At 37.4% G+C, this 14977-nt stretch overlaps 1 protein-coding gene across 1 annotated transcript; it reads left to right on the top strand.

Annotated features, from left to right (window-relative positions):
- The first annotated feature begins 1069 nt into the window (after positions 1-1069).
- Positions 1070-14279, top strand: LOC107581777 (sal-like protein 3). Its single transcript, XM_016267427.1, has 4 exons — positions 1070-1151; positions 5238-8360; positions 8593-8927; positions 13848-14279. The coding sequence occupies exons 1-4, from the start codon at positions 1070-1072 to the stop codon at positions 14277-14279; spliced, it is 3972 nt and encodes a 1323-aa protein (XP_016122913.1).
- The last annotated feature ends 698 nt before the right edge of the window (positions 14280-14977 follow it).

The raw sequence follows: 14977 nt of genomic DNA, 5'->3' as shown, positions 1-14977 counted from the left end.
GTCAGTGTCATGCAGTCACGAGCATCAGATGACGGGCTGAGGTGAATTTGGTGTGTCCTGCTACATCCTAGCGGTCGTTCTCCGCAATGGGCTCAACTCAAACCTTCAGCAAATCCCTCACACACGACACACAGTCTCACACATGGACACACACCTCTCCAGCGCCATCACCGACAACTAACAAACTTCTGGCGCTACCGCTTCGCCCAGCTGAATATAAACCAATACGACAGATACAACGGTAAACAAAAAAAACAAAAAAACATTTTTTTTAGTTTTTTTTCTCGCGGACGTTCTTGATGCCAGCTGATTTGTAGGCCTGGAGCCAGAGTCTTTAAACGGGCTTATAGAAGACCAAACCACTGCAGACTCCTGACAGGAATGGTATACAGCGGATCATGCGTTAAACTGATGAACTTTTCATGACTCGAACACTTTAACTTACTTTTTAAATACGCTTCAATTTGTGCTGCTAAGAACATTTAAAAAGGGGGTGGGGGTGTTGTCAGTTTGCCAATATTCGGGATATTTTTTTTTTCAGCGGTGGCGGACGACATGTTCCTGTCTTTATCGAGAGAAAGAGAGGCGATGATTATGTTACGCGTTCATCGTATCGACTAATGGAAGAGTGGAACTTGCGAACCAGCAGAAAAGTTATTCTGAACAGGAACAACCCGTATCACTTACTTTCCTCTCACTAACTGTTGGGAATATACATTTATACCATTTGAGGTTCAGAGTAAAATCATGATAAAATGAACTATTGAGGATAAGCCCTGCAAAGCAAAGAAAACAATTGACCCTCCTCCTTTTTCTCTGGGCGTTAGAGGTGATTTTGGGTGGATGGTGAAATTTGAAGGTGAAGTAGTAAATTGCGGAGTCCGTCCGTCCCTCATTTCCATATTAGTGTGCCCACTGGAGCTCTGCCAAGCCAAAATATCATTCACTGTCATAATGATGCATCCACATAACAACAGATCATCTCCGTTATTTTGCAACTTGACTTTTTGAGCTTTTTCAGCGGAGCTCTGCTTATGTATATGAATGAGGACGATCTTGCAGCAGAAGAATGTCCCGTCGAAAGCAAGCAAAACCACAGCAGCTGAGATCGGACGAGGACCCTTCACTTCTGGAGCTGCTCCCTGAACACGGTGAGCGTGTGTGTTGCAATCCCTTTTCTATGAGGTGCGTTATGAAATCAGCGCAAATAACGGACTCTTTGTAATTCTAAGGTAGTGTTATAAAATTATTATATTTAATGTAGTTTCACATACTTTGCAAGCTTATTTTGCAGTTTACTAAAATTGTTATGCATTGTTTTTTTTTTCGCTTTTCTTATATAGCCTAGGACACGCGCGACTTAATTTTGAAACTCTTATTTTTTTCTGACCTTATATTTTAACATATCTAAGTCAAAGCGGAAGGTTAATATGACGTTAAAATGCTTCAGTTGAATTTACATTTGTGTAGCCCTCGATAGATAAATGATTGAAAATATTTAGACTGATTTTCTTAAATGTGGCACTCATATTTAAATACCAAACAGCAAACGATGGATTTTGGAATTTATATGAAATTTCAAATGTTAGCTAATATAGCAAATAAATAATAACAAACAATGACACTAATAACAAAGCTAATAACAAGCATACAAATAAATTCGCAATGCAGCGATTATTGTTCAAGTTGACAGATTCTACAAAACCTAATTTATCTTAATTTATCTTGTGTGTGTGTAATTATGCAGAAGCATCCTAAAAACACTCCAAACTTTTAACCGAATTTCTTTACGAATACTGTAAATAAAAACGGGCTGATTTTCTGCTTTCGTTTAAAAATGTATATTTTTTTACATTTAATTTTCTTCTTAGTTTTAACTTGATATTTGTATATAATTATTTACTAAATCACTGCCAAAAGGAAAGAAGGAAAGAAAGGTGTCAGTTTCACATGTGTAATGACAATGGCACAAACTCACTGACATTGCACTCATTAATTAAAACAATTCGGGTTTCTACATGTTTCTATTTTCTACAAAAACAGTTTCTGGAAAATCAGTTAATAATTATAATAATAATAATCATCATCAATTAATCACATGAAATTAAAAACCTACCTCATATCTCTGTTATTCAGGCTCAGTCATTTAGAACATTCTTATTCTAACATTTCTTATAGTTTATAAATATCAGCTACTTTATCATAGTTATTAATAAATTATTTATTATATTATATTATTATGTATAATTTTTACTTCTTGTATAATTTTTATTATGTCATTATTTTCTGTTATATGTTATGACTCTTTAGGAGTCACTGTATTTCCAATGTGGTGTTAATCTGTGAAACTATAATCAAAATGAATGTCAAAATTAAAGCACCTCATGACTCACCAACCTCATGACTAAGTGTGAAGCAGTAAACAAGCAAAATGTCTAGCAGACACAGCAGAAATACATATAAAATGTTTATTAAAAAAATTAATTAACAATAGTATAAATATGCATGTAATCCAGATAAATTCATAAATCTATTAATACATACTTTACGTACATATTTGCCATTCTTGTAACATATATACATTATAATAATTGCAGTAAGTCAAGAGAGAATTAAAAAGAATTGCCCATTAAAAAAAGAATGACAAATTAATCTAACATATTTGAACCCTTGCAGTACTGAGCATATTACATTGACTTGTATTTTGTTTTTTGGCTGTATACTGTTGATGTATGATCTGGATTCTAATGCATATGATTAGCAACAGAAGTATTGATTGTTTCCCCATTACAGTAATCTAATGATGCGATCGGTCATGCTGTGAAAATTTAACTATTTGGTCTGACTAAGGTCTAAATGTCCAGTACACCATTGTCATACTTCACGTTCACTTAGTGGAATGTTTTCCAGTAAGAATGTTTAAGTAACTTTGTCCTTTTCTTAATGAGCGCAGTGCTTCTTTAGACATATCCTCTGTTCGTCTTTGCACAAGTATTTAAATGCTCATTTTGATTATCTTTTGGTTGCCTGGCTTTTGAGGGTGAAAAAAAACCTCTTTTGTGTGGAAACTCAATGGTGTGCCAACAAGAAACAATCATTGTCCACCTTCCCACCCCTCAGTCAGTCCTGACCCTCTATTTGTCCCTGAGGAGGGCTGCTTTGATACTGCATGCACTTAACCTTTGGCTTTATGGCACCATCTTGGGTGGCCAATAGATGTCAAGCTTTAAATGCAGTTTGTACAGCTGTTCTGATGACCTGAGGAAAGGGGCTTACATATGTCCTATGAAGTATTAATTATAATAATCTTACTGTTGTCTTTCATCTACAAACAACAAAAGAGCTCTTTTCAAACTCATTGTCATGCTGTTCATCGAACACAGTTTACAACATCAAACAACATTTTAATTCACAGTGTGTTTTTGAACACTACTTTTCCAATATATATATGTTTTTTCCCCCTTTGTAATTTAATGGTTTGTTCAGTGATAATGAATAATATTTTGACTAATACACTACATTTGTTATCAAAAAACCTTTGTACAGGGAGATTTTGTTATTTAGATCTTTTCAATGTAGGAAATTGTCTAAATAAGTATGTAATTGTTCATGTTTTGGCTACATATCTGCAAACATTGGCAAAAGCTTAGTTGCTATGAAAGATATTTTCATTCATGTTTTCTCCTGGCATTGGTCTTTTCATCACTGGGCACTGACATGGCATGATGTTTTCACTTAAAACGCTTAATATTAGAAAGTCTTTGAAGTAGTTAGCAAATGATGTAGGTTGGCACTGGTGTATTGTATACAGCAGTGTGTACTAGTGTATGTAGAATACTTTCAGCCGCTTTGGCTTAGATGCAAAAATATCACAAACAGTTTTATTTATTTATTCATAAAAAGGTAGTCAATGAGTTGCATTTTAAACATTTGTGAGTCTGGGAATTTGATTTGTTTTATGATATGTGTTATATTTGATAAGAAAATTTATGTTGGAACGGTGAAGACTAAGAAATGTATTTACTTTGTTCTATACATCTTTTTAATACTGAAAGTCAAATGCATAATCTGGTATAATATAACAGATTATGATATAACAATATAACATCTGGTAGAATATAACAGATGTATGTACTCATCTGGCATAATAACATTTACTCTTTGTTAAAATACTGAATTACATTCAGGAAAAAAATGAATGAATGAAAAAATGAATCATTTCATCATATAATCTATATCAGTCTGTATTACACATATAAAACCATAAAAATAAAGGAAAAATAATTATGATTAAATAAGTATAGGGAAAAAGAGAGGTTTAGTTTGTCTTTGAAACAGACAGTATAGGAATGTGTCATAGTTATCTATAGTTATCTTTTGTTCTCTCTTTAAAAATAGGAAATAAAAAAGAGGAAATAAATCTTTTTTTTTTTTTTTACAAAATATGTTTTCATTTTACAGTAGAATATACAGAGTAATTAATCTTCTAAACATTACTGACTGCTGGGCGATATAAAAAAAAGGAAATAAAATAAAACATTTTTTTTTTATTCCCCAAGGTCTAATCACATGACGATGTTTTTTTTTTGTAACATAATTAACAAAAATTCATACCCAACCCAAACTCCCAGTCAAGCACATTACGAGATAATTGCCAGTAAGCATGTGATGCATACAAATGCACAAAATATCTGGCATTGAATTTATTTGTACAGATTAAAATCTCAGAACAAATGTATGATTTAAACAGTTCAGATATGATTATGCATGAATTAGGTCTTGTATGATACATGTCAACTGTACAGAACATGCAGTAACTTTTAACAGCTGTAGTTTGTCAAGAGAAATATATTATATAAACACATGTTTGCAAAGCATAGATTCTACAAAAGCATAGAATACATATCTGACAGTACTAATGAAATCTGAAGATTCATGTTAGTGGTAAATCCAAGTGAGACCTGATTTGTACGGATAAAGTGGCCTTGGCTTATATGAAAACACTGGAAATCAACGACTTGCATTGAATCCCTTATAAATGACAATGTCCACAACTGATAGTCCTAAATTAGATAGATTGCACAAAGACAATTATTAGCTGGCTATACAGAGAAGAGTGGAATTGTCAAAATTGGTGGTTAAGATGAACACAATCATGAGAAAGGGTAAAACTGATTTAATTGTGCAAATAATAATAATAATAATAATTTTTCCCTTCATTTTGCACTTCTTCTCAGTTATAGGTGAAGGACTAGATGATTCAGACAGTGGAAATGAGAGCCGCAGTGGGAGTGAAGAGACCCATGTGTGTGAAAAGTGTTGTGCTGAGTTCTTTAAGTGGACTGATTTCTGTGAACATCTGAAGACCTGTACCAAGAATCCACTTGTGTTAATTATCAGTGACAATGAAGTGACTTCAGACCAAGCACAGGACTACCTACCTGAGCCATCACCCATGCCCAGCTGCAGCAGTGAGCCGGCAGAAAGTGAGGATGCAGTAGAGGAAAGCCACATGCCCCCTGAAGGTGTTGAAGGAGCAGAGATGATACTGGACCCGGGTGCTGTCCTGGAGAAAGAATATGAGCCCATGGAAGTGGAACTGTCAACTGAGAAACCCATAAATTCTGAAGATCAAGTTGCACTGTTAGAGCCAGACATAAGCCTGCCTCAACGTGAAGATCATAAGCACTCTTCTGGGGCAGGATACACTATACCCAGCACTAATGTCACACTGGGAACACTGCATGGAACCCGTGTGGCTGTGGCTCAGTTCTCTCAGAGTGCCCGGGAAGCACTTGCTGCTGAAGCATCAACTATGGCCATCCCTATGATCCTTGACCAGCTCATGGCCTTGCAGCAACAACAGCTCCACCAGCTTCAATTGATAGAGCAGATTCGGAGCCAGGTGACGCTAATAAACAAACAAGCCTCCACACAGACAGCTGTCAACCATCAAGTAGACCACAGCATGAATGGTGCCTTAGAAGTAACCTCATCTTCCAGCATACCCACAATGCCTGGGCAGCTTCATCTACGTGGCTTCATTACACCTCCTGTACATCAGCTGCCTATCCAGGGGCCCCCCAATTTAAATGAACATTTCTCAGCCTCATTATCTTCAGCTCTGGAGATAGCCCGCACCAGTTTACCTCAGACTGGTGGCCAACTGGCCGGCTCTGGGATGAAAAACAATATCACAATTAATTCCTTATATCCAACAACCAGTAATGTGGTTCCTTCTCAAATGCCACCATGCTCAGCGTCGATTGGCAGCAGTAGCTGCACCATTAGTAGCACAGGAACTGGGGGTGAAATAAGTTGTGGTATTTCACTTCCAAAAAACACAACTAGTCCTCTAACACTGACTCATGGAAGATTGCTAACATCCCCCTCCAGCCTTCCTCTTGTACCTCACAGCTCATCCAGCAGTGTTATCTTCCCTAATCCTCTAGCCAGTATTGCAGCCACAACAAATGCGCTTGATCCTCTTTCCGCCCTAATGAAGCACCGCAAAGGAAAGCCCCCAAATGTCTCTGTGTTTGACACCAAACCCAGTTCAGAAGATCCCTTCTTCAAACACAAGTGTAGATTTTGTGCCAAAGTATTTGGAAGTGACAGTGCCCTGCAAATTCATCTTCGTTCCCATACTGGTGAAAGGCCTTTCAAATGTAACATTTGTGGTAATCGCTTCTCCACAAAGGGTAACTTGAAGGTTCATTTTCAAAGACACAAAGAAAAGTATCCTCACATTCAAATGAACCCCTATCCAGTGCCTGAGTATCTGGACAATATTCCAACTAGCTCAGGTATACCTTATGGCATGTCATTGCCCCCAGAAAAACCTGTTACCACATGGCTGGACAGCAAACCTGATTTGTCTACAATCCCGACATCAATAGCACTGCAACTCCCTCCAACAATACCCAGTATTATAGGAAGCTATGGTGATTCAACTAGTTTCACCCCTTTAAGTAGGTCACCTCAAAGGCCATCACCACCATCAAGTGAGTGCACATCTATGTCTCCTAATCACCTCATTGCTGAGGCCAGTATTGTACAAATTTCCAGTTCACCACAGCCTAGTATGGCAAGTGACACACCACCAATTCTTAAACCTGAAGCCCTTCATCTACCACTCATCTCCACCACCAGGCCAGGAGAAAGCAGCATATTGACTACTTCCATATCCCAAATGATTTCTACAACCACAGTTACAACCACAACTAGCACCAGAACACAGATCACAGACTCAACAAATACTCCCTCTGCTGTCTCTTATTCATCCCTTCAAACGGTTTCCAGTCAGTTTAAGCCCAAGTTTCCTTTTGGTGGCCTCCTGGACTCTATGCAAACATCAGAGACATCTAAATTACAGCAGTTGGTGGAAAATATTGATAAAAAGATGACAGACCCCAACCAATGTGTCATCTGTCATCGTGTGCTTAGTTGTCAGAGTGCACTGAAGATGCATTATCGCATCCATACAGGAGAAAGACCCTTTAAATGTAAAATATGTGGTCGTGCTTTCACAACCAAGGGTAATTTGAAAACACACTTTGGGGTTCACAGGTCAAAGCCTCCTCTCCGGGTACAGCATTCTTGTCCCATATGCCAAAAAAAGTTTACTAATGCAGTAGTCCTGCAGCAACACATCCGCATGCATATGGGTGGACAGATTCCAAACACACCCCAACCTGAGAGTTTTCAGGACATGGATACAGATCTGTCATTTGATGAAAATAACTTAGATACCATGAGCAACTATGATGAAGACCTAATTGATGAAATGGACCAAGCAATAGAAGATGAAACAGGTCATAAAGAAGGGAATGTGGACCCACCCAAAAAACATTTATACACACAGATATCTCCAAGCACTTCACCCCCAACCTCTCTTATATCTTGCATTGTTGGTTTGGAGAATGAAATTAAGCTTACTGACTCAACAGATAAAACAACCAATTCCTTCAGCCTGAAGCCTCCAGAAAATGTGAGTGCAATAGATGGGGAAAATGAAGACATGTTTAAGAATGAGTCATCTTCCACTGTAGGAGACTTGGAGAATCACAATGTTGGGAGTCCAACACAGTCTGAATCATCTGGCTCTATGCAGGCTCTGTCTCCTACTTATAGTCAGTCTGAGAGTCATCGCTCTAAGTCCCCTACTCAGTCAAATAACAGCGAGGATGAAGCTCTGCATCTTTCTTCAGTGAATGCAACAGTGAAGTCTGAACAGTCAGATACCCCTTCTCCTGGATCAGAAAACACAGGCGCATTAGATCTCACTGCCGCACAGCACACTAGGCCATTTGTCAAAGACGAGAATCCCTTCAGTCTGCTGTTCCTGGGAAAAGACAGAGGTAGTCATGTATACATTTGTAGACAGATGTGTGTGTATATACGTACAGTATATATACATGCATACACACACACACACACACACACACACACACAGTTATTTAACTATTCTTCTTCTATTTTAGATATTGTTAATGCCAGTATATACATTAAAAACGAATACAAGTAAACACTTTAACACAGAAACATTTTCCTGTAATTTATTTGATTATTATTACTATTTTTTTTTTTTAGGTTTAAACACTCCCAGTATTTTGAGCTCAGAACCAAGCACAGTAAAATTTGAGAATGGACACAGTAAAACACCGGCCATGTGTGAGGGGCCCCACTTGCCAGTTGGCCCCCAGGTACCTACCACAACCCCTCAGTCAACAATAAGCCCCAACCTTACACCGATGCTGGCACCACCTCCACCTCGGCGGACCCCCAAACAACATAACTGCACATCTTGTGGGAAGAATTTTTCATCAGCTAGTGCTCTTCAGATCCATGAGCGCACTCACACAGGAGAAAAACCATTTGGTTGTTCCATCTGTGGCAGAGCCTTCACCACAAAGGGAAATCTGAAGGTATGGTTAAAATACATTTAGCCTATGTGTGTATATTAGTTTATATTTATGGTATTACATATAGAAATATATTTGTTTGCAGTGGTGGACAGTAAGTATTTTTAAAGTATATTTTTTCACTTTATCAGAGTATTTTTATTTTGTGAAACTTTTACTTTTACTTCACTACACACCATAGCATAGTATTTTACTTTTTACTCCACTACATTTCTTAAAAACATGTCATTCCTCATTATTTTGAACTGGAGAACTCTGAGACGCGATAGCAGTGTCTGATGCATGAACAAGCTGATTATTTTCAATTAACCTGTTAAATCGGTTTGTAAGTCACACTGAAAGATTAATTTGCAAATTGACCTGATCAGATTGCAGCTGTTCTTGAGTCAACAACTCAGGTCAACAACTCAACTGATTCAAATTATCTGTTCAAAGCAAGTCTCCAGTTAACAATTCAGTGAATTCACAAATTTGACTCAAAATGAGCGGAGAACATGACATCCACGGAGCTTGAGAGCGCATGTGACTGATGGCATGAAAAGTAAGTTACTAATGCCGAATTTTAGGATTTATTACTGTAAATGAAAATCATATTTAGGTAATGACTGTCAGTTATTTGTTATTAGATTTAGTTATTACACTAAGGCCCAATACCAATTCTATTTTATACCCCTTCCCCTTCCCCTACCCCTCCGCCTACCCCTTCCCCTTGTCCCTTGAAACAGAGTGTCAAGGGGTAGGGGTGAAAATATTCCCCTAAGAATTGGGACACCACTACTATGCCATCACACGTCACCATAAGTCGTCTAGCTCCTACAATACACACACCTATACTGGTGTGTTGGTGTGCATTAGAGCCTTTAATTACCATTCTATATTAATGCGCTGCTTACTGACACATACACACACACACATATATCAGAGATCGCGCAGCTCACACATCCAGGAGCAAAGAAACTTGTCAACGCTGCCCCTCGACTTTTATTAATAACAGTTTAAATACTGAATCACTACATTATATTTTCCAGCAACAAGAGGATAAAATCGCTGTTTTTGAAGTAAACTCACTCTAAAAAGAGAAACGCACAGACGCACATACACGCAACTTTCATCTCTCTCTCTCTTGCTCTCGAATTGGCAATATTTGAGAAAAGGGTTTAGCGATTTATAATTATTGGGGGGACTAGCCCTCCTCAATGTCTATGGTGGTTATCGCCCTGATCAGACATGAAAATATGTTGTGGCACTATCGTGCAGTCTGTAATGATATGACGTTAGCAAACTTTAGCGATTTTTTGCAAACATTTCTTTGAGTAACATGACCGTAAATATGAACTCACGATTGAATGTAACATAAAACAAATGATTACTTTTCGTTAAAATCTTTATTAATGCCAAAAAATGCTTACATATGTGTCTTTTTGTTCTCTCGTGCAGCCATGTTGCCGCAGAAGCCGGTTTACGCTGAGATAATTCATACCTCTTCGTTTGAAGTGTGGTCCCGAAAAATCTTCATTTGAAGGGCTATCTGGCCCTTCCCCTTACCCCTACCCCTCCAACCAAAAGAGAATCGAGACACCCCTACCCCTTCATGTGAACGCGCAAAACGGAGGGGTAGGGGAAAGGGGAAGGGCGAAGGGGTAGAATTGGGATTGGGCCTAAATCTACTGTAAAAGGGCAAGCTATTTGAAATGCTTGAATGCGGACATGTACACTTTTGTGTATCACCGTCTCAATGGGGTAGGTTTTTAGGTAAAAAATAAAACATAATAATAAACTAATGCCCATGCATCTGCCCTGCTGCCGAAGCAGTTTCAAACGAGTATGTTTGCATAGCATTCTTTCCTCTTTTTACAGTATATTGTTTGTCAATACACATTTTGTTTTGTTTTTTGTCACACGTTTTTTTTTTTTTTTGCTAGTTTGCACAACTGAAGTTTCAATAACCTAAATTGATATTTGAATATATTTAATGTTTTGATAGTGTATGACAAGCCCCCTCCCCCAGGTATTTTGAGCAGTAGGATTATATACAATATATAATATAACATTATTAAATATAAAATAGAAAGAGTAAAAAATTACAAAATAAACATTCATCGATCAGTACTTTTTTTTAACTTTTAATACTTAAGTACATTAAACATTAAATTGAAAAACAGTACTTAATACTTTTACTGGAATAATATTTTATTAGGGTATCTGTACTTTTACTCAAGTACTTGATTTGTGTATTTCATCCACCACTGGTTGATTGCAACAAATAGAAAATCACACTAGATAAACAACACCAATACAAATTTCTGTCATGAAACTCTAGATGGTGCAGATGATAGGTTTTAACTCAGTCTGATATAATTACATCATCATTCACATGGTGCAGCCGATTGGTTTCTCTCAGCAGCTAATGAGCTTGCTGCTCAACCTGGCTAGTGCTTGCTGTAGCAGTTGCAGTGTGCTTCAGAAACCCTCCACCTAGATGTGCTTCAGGGTAATTTCATATTTGCTATACACAGGGGTTATTTCATACATGTTATATGTGCAGCAGCAGTATTTCCTACATGCTCACAGGAGCATGTCTGTGGATGTATTGGTAGTAGCAAGTCTCGATACTTGCTCTGTCGCAGCAGCATAGCAGATCTGTTCTGCCAAGACATTAACATGCATATTAATATATTAAACTTTCCAAGAGTTGTCATGACAGAAATCAAATGTAATAGAATGGATGATATGATTCCTGATCAATTTACAAATGAATTACTGTTAAAACGTCTATATTGTAATTACTGAATTTGTACAATTGCAGAATAATTAGAGGACAAGCACAGAAGGTACGTAGGCACTGAACCATATTAAACCACTGGAACCATATTGTATTTGTATTGACTTTCTTTTTTTTTGCAATTCTTCTTATTATTCATATTGCCTGTGCACATTCTGGAAAGATATTTTTCAAAATTCCTCCCACAGCGCTTATTGGATCTTCATCTGAAAAATCTTATCAAATGTTTTTAGCAATGCTTTAGCATATTGACAGATGGTGGTCCTGCACCCAGGAATGACCACAACACTGCCCTTCACTGTCAGCAAAGACCACGATGAGACAAGCTCTAGGCCTAGGGACAGATGCTCAGCAAAGACCTTGTCAACTATACAAGCCCTCAGCACAGATCCCTATGTCTAGCTTTGAACGTGTCATGCCTGGACCAGCTGGTACCAAAAAGCAGTTTTATTAAGAAGGATGTTCATCGTCAGTGGCATTCACAGACCACTGAAGGGGCAGGGGATAAATTGTGTTACCTTTGATCAACGTTGAACTGAATAATTAACAACATTGAATAACATTGAAACATCTGAATGGCATTGCTGCCTTTTGCAAACTGAACTGACTTGAGCTAAATAATGACACTATTTAGGGCTTCAAACGCATAGCGCTGAAACCCTATTGTAATTGTTAGAATGGCCAAGGATCAGCATTCCCCATCTAAAAGTGATCAGGCAGACCAAACCATAAATCATAGAGACTTGAAACTTGGAGGGATGGTAGTACTCACACCATCTACAACGTCATCAAGGTTAGCCCCAATCGTCCTGACGGTGGCGCTACAGCGATTAAAAATTCAAAATCACTCATAACTCCTAAACTGTTAGTTGCAGGCTCAAGTGTCTTATAACTTCATTTATTTAAATTTGGACAGAACACATAAATTGTGTCTCAAGTGTCTTATATCGTTGGAATCCTTGGCTCAGGTCGGACAAAACGTGTGCCTTGGATGCCTGGTAAAATTTTCAAGTATTTTGGATTTTTTTGAAAAACCTACTTTTGAGAACTAGTTCTAGGTTTTTTGCCCAATCAGAGCCAAACAGTGCAGAAAGATTCTCTGGTGGTCGCTAGCGAGTATATATCGGACCATAGGTGGTGCTGTAACTGTTAAAAACCTTTAAAAACATGTATTCCCTTAGTAAATTGCCAGTATTGGCTGTAAATGGTCTTTAATCTAAGTTTATGATCTAAGTCAGGGGTGTCAAACTCAGTTCCTGGAGGGCTGCAGCCCTGCAGAGTTTAGTTCCAACCCTGCTCCAACACACATACCATGTAGTTTTCAAATATGCCTGAAGGACTGGATGGATCAGGTGTGTTTAATTAGGGTTGGATCTAAACTCTGCAGGGCTGTGGCCCTCCAGGATCACCTTCGACACCCCTGATCTAAGTGGTTACATGCTTGCTAAAAGAAACATAACTCCTTTATACGCATGTGCTTAAAGGCCTTCAAGCGCTTGCACCCCGATAATTGCTGCTTGCAGATATATTTTCTTTTAGAGCTGCTTTACAGGAGAAACTGAGAAACTGAAACTCTTCATAGCTGAGTTTCCATAATTGATTCTGCTATTTCCTGTTTATTTCTGTGTAGCTGCTTTGACACAATCTGTATTGTATAAAGCGATACAGAAATAAAGGTGACTTGACTTGACAAAACTTTGCACATGCCATTGTAACCATTCTCTGACAATACCATACTAATTTTGTGATGCTACCTATTGATCAAAAGTTATAAACAAATGTATTAAAACATGTAAAAAATGTAAGTTATAAGCAGTTTTAGTTATGGCTTTAAACCCACTATTCATAAAGTCATAACTGGATTTCTTTTAACAGATCTGCCACTAAGATGCTTGGCACTGTAATTCTCCTTGCAGCTATATTGTTACTAATTTTACTAGTTAATAACTTCAAATGAGATTAAATCTACTAAAGCAAGTTTTCAAAGTTATATGTATTTGATATACGTTTATAAATCATAGTAATTTTACAAAAGTATATTTAAAACCACATCAGAAATGCATATAAATAAAGATTATTTATATATGTGTTTGTTTGTTTGTTTGTGATGCATATAAACTGAACTAGCATTCTCATTTCAGGTCCACATGGGAACCCACATGTGGAACAATGCCCCAGCCCGGCGGGGAAGACGACTGTCAGTGGACAATCCGATGGCTCTCCTAGGGGGAGATGCCATAAAATTCAATGAAATGTTTCAGAAGGATCTTGCAGCACGAGCAATCAATGTAGACCCAGGCTTTTGGAATCAGTATGCTGTAGCCATTACCAATGGACTAGCAATGAAAAACAATGAGATCTCTGTCATTCAGAATGGAGGCATTCCATCCCTTCCCATTAGTCTAAGTGGTGGTGGCATTCCTGCTGTAGGAGGAATGTCAGGAGGGATGGAGAGGTCTCACACTGGAAGCGGCCCTCCACTGACTGGACTTGAGAAGACTAACCTGGAAGTGGGAACTGGACATCCCTTCTCCAGATTCAGGGAAGAGGACAATGAAGTTGGGATTAACTGATGATGTACATTTAGAAAAGGATACAGAAAAAAAAAAAAGATGAATAAATTAATACAAATTTGGAAAGTATTACTTAATCCAGTTTGAGGTATGTATTGTATTGTACAAATGAAGTCTGATATGCTGTCTAGATTTGGAACTCCAGTATTTAGTGTTCTTTAGTCCTATTATACATTCATTCATACAAAAACAAACAAACAAAACCTTGTGTATCATTTGAAAAAAAAAACTTTTGTCTTGTAAGGTTTGCATGGTCCTTACTGGTTTCTATTAGTATGTTTCTTTCTTCAGTAGTATTACCATCTGACCTATATAAGTGTCAGCTGACATGGGCAAAAAAAAAAAAAAAAGATGATCTATTTCTATGTGGATAGATAATGGTTGCTCGTGGTACATGAAGGGGGAGAAGCATGGAATTGGAAATCTTTGCTTTTCCATTCATTATCTAGATGCTTGACCAGATAAAAAAGGTGTAACTATTTAAATTTTTACATTAATTTTCCAGCCATGGTCCTATATTAATGTTCTGTGTCTTAATATTTATTATATAAATTAAAAGCAGGTATTAATATATATTTAATTGCTCTGAGTTTCTATTAATTTATTTCATTTCATTTCATGTTTCTTAATTTTAATTGTAAATACATATTGAAATAAACGCAGGAAAAAAATCACTATACCAATGCAATCATATTGAG

This window comes from Sinocyclocheilus grahami, unplaced genomic scaffold, assembly GCF_001515645.1.
Source record: "Sinocyclocheilus grahami isolate Dianchi unplaced genomic scaffold, SAMN03320097.WGS_v1.1 scaffold37.1, whole genome shotgun sequence".
NCBI classification, from domain to species: Eukaryota; Metazoa; Chordata; class Actinopteri; order Cypriniformes; family Cyprinidae; genus Sinocyclocheilus; species Sinocyclocheilus grahami.
Note: the sequence above shows the minus strand (reverse complement) of the source record. Positions and strands in the feature narration are given on the sequence as shown.